The following is a 6,114-nucleotide window of genomic DNA, read 5'->3' on the forward strand; positions in this document are numbered from 1 at the left end:
ATTATGCTATAAAAAAATTAACTATATCATAGTATAATTGTAACCAAAGAGTGTATTGGGTCTCTCAGTACTAGTATTAATTAGTCCTTGATTCCTTTGGATGTCAATTTATTGGCAAGATAATCTTCAAAGAACTGACGCACAACTCCTTCATTCAAATCATCACCAGATTTATCACATATGTACTTCTTTTGGCCGTCCATATCAACAATAGCCAAGATGGGGAAAGGAGGTGAGATTTTAGTGAATTTTTGAAGCCTCCCGCAAGATCGTTATTTGTAGCATACATAAAAACTACAGCACTATTGTCATCTTTGTGTTCCTCAAAATAGGGTGTGCCACAGGGTCCATTGATTTCTTTGCTTTCTCAATTTGTGCATCAGTACCATCTATTAATGAAACAAAATTAATAATGAATGGTTGTCATGACAACCACAGTTATCAATTAATTTAATTATAGCATAGTTAATATGACAAATTACATGAACATGTGTAACAGTCCCTACTTTATAGTATATTTACATGTATGTACATTATATAGACTGGAAGTGCTTCAAATAGTCCCTTTTGGCAAACACTACTTGTAGTGTATTAGATGAGGATACTTGACATTTGATACATTGTGAGTGTTTATTTAATATCAGTACCAATTACCAAGTTAATATAATTATTAAAATAACAATTTATTATGTTACATCTAGGAACTAACCTGTAAACCAGATCAAACAGGGTTGTTCGTTGATGGCATCCACTTTACCACTGTGAAGTGGTTCTAATGCCTTAGGATACCATGGAAAATCCTAAAATATACAAGAATATACTAACACTAAATATACAATGAATGAAAAATTCAAATGAATAGAACGAAGAATACACTAGTGAATAGCTGAATAGAAAATCAATGGACAAATACAAAGTTAATGTTTACTTGAATCTCAATAAATACTGAATAGGCAACTAAATTATTGAATAAATAACTGTATTAAAATGTTAATAATATATAACAAGTATATACTTTTCCTTCAGGATCAGAAGACACCATACCACGTCCCACTATCAGTAATAACTTTTCCGGTGTCTGCATCCAATAATACTAAATGTGGAATACCTACACAAGGAGAACAATCATTTATATAAACTGACTTGTGTGTTCATTGTTACACAGATTATATACTCATAATTGAAGAGAGCCAGAGAACAAATACTAACTATTATGATTATGATTATGTACATAGCAATTTGCTTTATCAGCATTGTAATAATAAGTTGGTGCTCAATATAAAGATATACTACAATGAATTGGTTAAGATGTATAGTCTGAATTAGAAATGGTTTGTTAGTAGTGACTATTGTCTAATAGGAAGTGTGTACACACTGTATATTGTTATTTTCACAGTAGAGATATCATGTTTTTTTTCTCACAACACCTAATGCACAAAAATTCTAAACATGTACTTCCTTTCATGAAACAATCTCGCGGTCAATTAACTTCTCCCAACAAGGAAAGTAAATTCATTCACAAAATGACATTGCAATCCCATCCACTCTAATTACTGTTATTAACATTTTAACAACACACAAATATAAGTATTAATACATGTACCTTCAATGCAGTCTACTAACACAATAACATTACATAGCACATATATGTAAACACGTTAGGTGAAAAAAGGAGTACAACAGGACACTGAAGAGTACACACAACCAGTCAATTACCTGATACTTCAAATATCTTGTCTAGTTTATCCTTTCTCTTGTCGTCATAAGGTATAGCATACCAGGGCATCTCTGACAGGTATTCCCTCAAATTCATCCTTTGAATTATCTGATGATACAAATATACCTAATTTTTTCCTGCATCATTCAATTGTTTTTTCTGGAGTGCTTTCATTCATTTTAGAGAGAGAGAAGATTTGGCAGAAGAGAGAAGAGGAGAGAGAGAGAGAGAGAAGAGAGAGCTTTACAGAGAGAGGAGAGAGGAGGAGAGAGAGAGAGAGAGAGAGAGAGAGAGAGAGAGAGAGAGAGAAATAAAAATATTTTTATTTATGTAGTGTGAAAATATAATAACTGAAAATGATCAGTTTTTATCAACCCATAGAGTCTCATGTTAATTCTATAATGGACATCTAGTACACCAAGTCAATTTAGTGGCATTGCACAGAACTTAATGTAGCTTATTGCTATGACATCATTTAATTGATTTATAAATATTTATAAAAACAAACACATCTAGGATATAGTTTGTCTCTGCAGATTGATAACCAAGACATACCATTGTTATAGCATAGTAAGTAATTGTAATAATATTTAATAGTATTACAAGTTTTGTAATATTGCATATTAAAAGAGTATTTGTTTATCTATATCACGTACCCAATGAGCTGAGAAATACAGTCCAATAGTTTTTCCCCTTGCAATCGTCCCAACTGATCTTGTTGCCGTCTTTGTTCACAAATACACCGGGTATGACATCACCAAATGTCTCTGGTTTCCAAGGAAAGTTTTCTCCATTAGGATCTTCAGTGACAACAGAACGACCACTTTTTTCAATAAGCTCCCCAGTTTTAGCATTCACAAAGACAAGAGTAGGAATGCCAGAAACTTTAAACTTTTTACTGAGGCTAGCCTTAAGAACAAAATTAAATAGTTTAACATTAAATGAAGCAGTATTACAACACTGTTACTACCATATTGCATACAATGCACTTTAGCCAGCCTTACTTTAATATCTCTCTCGTTGTAGGGCAAACTTAGCCAAGGCATGGAGTCAAAATACTCATCGAAAGCATCTTCATCACGATCAGAGCTGACAAAGATAATCTCCAGTTTGTCTTTCAAGGCTGCTCCAGTCAGTTTAGTGTACCATTCAGCTAGTTTAGGTGTGTAAAACCCCTACATGGAGGACACCAATGAGCACTGAAATACAGGCCCCAAAACTCTGCCTTCATCCTCTAAACTTTCAACAGAAACATCAGTTCTGCTGCCTTTCTTTCCACGACTGAAGTTCTTGACCCCTTGAAACAAAGTAGTGCTAAGAGTTGCCATTAGTGCTGGGTACGAATGACTGTAGCGGAAATTGCTCGTAATAATTATATTTAGGATTGAGTAAACCACACCCTATGCCTGTACCAAGTGTCTTTAAGTGTATGGGATTCTGAATCCCGGAAGTACTGAAGTTTTACAATCATCCTTCACAGGGGAGAAATAATTCAGTGATAACTGTACAATGTATCAAGTGTTGATAACCGCTATGATGTGTGCCATAATGATCATTATGTGTAGATCATCCAGGAGGTAATCATGCAATTACTATAAATAGTAACATGCAATTACATGTTACTATTTTTTTTAGGGATTTAGGAAGGGGAATGCTGATCAACTGGATGATGTAATCCCAATAAGGGTCAGGTTACATCCAGAAACCGCCCATTTTATCTGGTATCAGTGGTTAATTATTATTGAGTTAATACTCAATGCACTCAATCGAGCTCGTCCTACCAAATAATTCTCATTTACCACTTGTTTGTAGTATATAAAGTGCCACTACACAGCAGCTGACTAAACTGACTTTAACACTGGGTATACAAACTGAAAGCTCTCCTTAAGAAAACATGCATATGTTATGTCAGCAAATGAAGTATTTCACTCTATGAATTCAATCAACATATGAGACCAGGTTCCTTGAGCTTATTCAACCTCTTTGGGCATATATTTGCTGCTTGAGAACTTTATAAACAAATGCTTTTTCTCAACTGATGGCTTCAAATTTCTCTTGAAATTCATTGCAAGTCTTTGTCACCTTGCACTAATACTACTTTTTTCTAAAGACAGTATTCTCTAAAATTATACAAAGATATTATGTACTTGTTAGGTTTAGTTGAGTGAGATGGACTGTATAAATGAAGTCTGTTAATACTTAATAGGAACAATTGATACAAGCTGTTATAACAGAGTGTGCATGTATGAAATCAAGTACAATAAAATTGACATAACATAAATTAAATTAATTGTTTAAATACTCACTCTGTTAGATTATACTGACATACAAATAGTAGATATTTAATTTCTTTGGCATATTCTAACATGGTAATACTACAACTAGGGGATTATTAGTTTCCTTCCTCTCAAAGGTAAGTAAATATTCCCTCCCAATAACTGATAATACACATGTGATATACATATTGGCTTCACAAAATGAATACTATGCCAATAGTAGTGTAGATAATAAAGTGTCTAGACAAAACAAAGACAAGGCAAATTAGTATTTCCTGTACAGCCAGTCTTATAATGATCTTCAACTAACAATATGAAATATCAATGAAATCAATGAACTTAATGAAATCAATGAAGTCAATAAAGTCAATGAAGTCAATAAAAATCAATGAACTTAATGAAATCAATGAAGTCAATAAAGTCAATGAAATCAATGAGTCAATGAAATCAATGAACTTAATGAAATCAATGAAGTCAATGAAATCAATGAACTTATTACAAAAATCAATGATCATGAAGTTAATGAAATCAATGAAGTCAATGAATCAATGAACTTATTGAAATCAATGAACTTAATGAAATCAATGAAGTCAATGAATCAATGAAATCAATCAACTTAATGAAATCAATGAAGTCAATGAAATCAATGAACTTATTGAAATAAATGAACTTAATGAAATCAATGAAGTCAATGAATCAATGAAATCAATCAACTTAATGAAATCAATGAAGTCAATGAAATCAATGAACTTATTGAAATCAATGAAGTCAATGAATCAATCAACGAGCTTATTGAAATAAATGAACTTAATGAAATCAATGAAGATAATGAAATCAATGAACTTAATGAAATCGACAAAGTCAATGAAATCAATGAACCTATTATGTTTTAAATTTTAGTGCATGTATTGTCTTGTACATATAATATGAATTTTCTCAATGTAGTATGTGCTTCCTGTGCCATATGAATATATAGCAACCACATTATATTTATCTCATAGTATACAACCCTATATAAATTATGTATATGTGACCTGATTAGCAAAAAGGGACCACTTCTGTCAAAACATTGTGACCTGATTTGTGAAACAAAGTATACTGTTAAAACATCTCAAACATCTCAGTTTTGTATACATACAGTTGCTATATATGCATAAAACTATTTATATGAATGCAAAACTGTTTTTTGATATGTTTTAACAGTGTTTTTTCACAAAACAGGCCACAAATGTTTTTGACAGAAATGGTCCCTTTTCAGGTCACATATATTTACAACCTATATAAATTATGTATAATATTTAAATTAACACTACTTTATAAACTGAAGGAATATACAGAAAAAGCATAAAAAAAATATAACTTTAAAAAAAGCAAATCTCAAAGAATATAATTCTCTAAAATAGATAATTGATAAAATGTCAGCATTTAGAAACTACGGTAGTTAACAAGAAGATGTATACATACAAGAACTATCACTCTCTCTACATTTTAGTAAACTCTATTAATCTCGTGTCAGGATTCTGCAAAAAAAAGTAACAACTTAACATCACAATTACAAATTACCTTATCAGTGTACTTTATTCGAGTCACTCCATCTCCCCTATAAGTAAAAGGCAAAGAATAATCATAACATTGCTGCCCTGATAATGCAGGTCTGGACTTGATTCTTGCTATATCGTCAATAAATTATAACTTACTTTTGATTTTTATTTCTTATCATAGCTATCACAATCACAACAATCAAAAGTATAAGAACAATTAAAATGACAAGAACTGATCCAATAACAGGTATGGTAATTATTAGAATAGATTTATCACTAGTTCCTCCTGAAGTTCCAGTAGTTACTAAAATTAAATGCAGTTAAAAAGAAGTAAGTACAGTACACATGACAAAATATGGCAGACTGAGACTAAATTAGATCTAAGGACATACTGAGACTGAGGCTGAAACTAAGGTAGACTCATATACTGAAGTTAAAACTATGGTAGACTGAGACTGAGGCTGAAACTAAGGTAGACTGATATACTGAAGTTAAAACTATGGTAGACTGAGACTGAGGTTGAGACTGAGGCTGAAACTAAGGCAGTCTAATACTAAATTAGAACTACAGCAGACTGCAA

The 6,114-nt window shown here is 31.9% G+C and overlaps 1 protein-coding gene across 1 annotated transcript; it reads right to left on the bottom strand.

Moving 5' to 3' along the window:
* Positions 1 to 294: 294 nt before the first annotated feature.
* On the bottom strand, positions 295 to 2,948 carry LOC121391347 (nucleoredoxin-like). Its single transcript, XM_041523008.1, is given in 6 exon segments — positions 295 to 389; positions 710 to 800; positions 1,016 to 1,078; positions 2,393 to 2,626; positions 2,722 to 2,883; positions 2,886 to 2,948. Coding segments are annotated over 6 exon segments (708 nt in total).
* Between the last annotated feature and the right edge of the window lie 3,166 nt (positions 2,949 to 6,114).

This window comes from Gigantopelta aegis, unplaced genomic scaffold (assembly GCF_016097555.1).
Source record: "Gigantopelta aegis isolate Gae_Host unplaced genomic scaffold, Gae_host_genome ctg2155_pilon_pilon, whole genome shotgun sequence".
In the NCBI taxonomy this organism is placed as follows: Eukaryota; Metazoa; Mollusca; class Gastropoda; order Neomphalida; family Peltospiridae; genus Gigantopelta; species Gigantopelta aegis.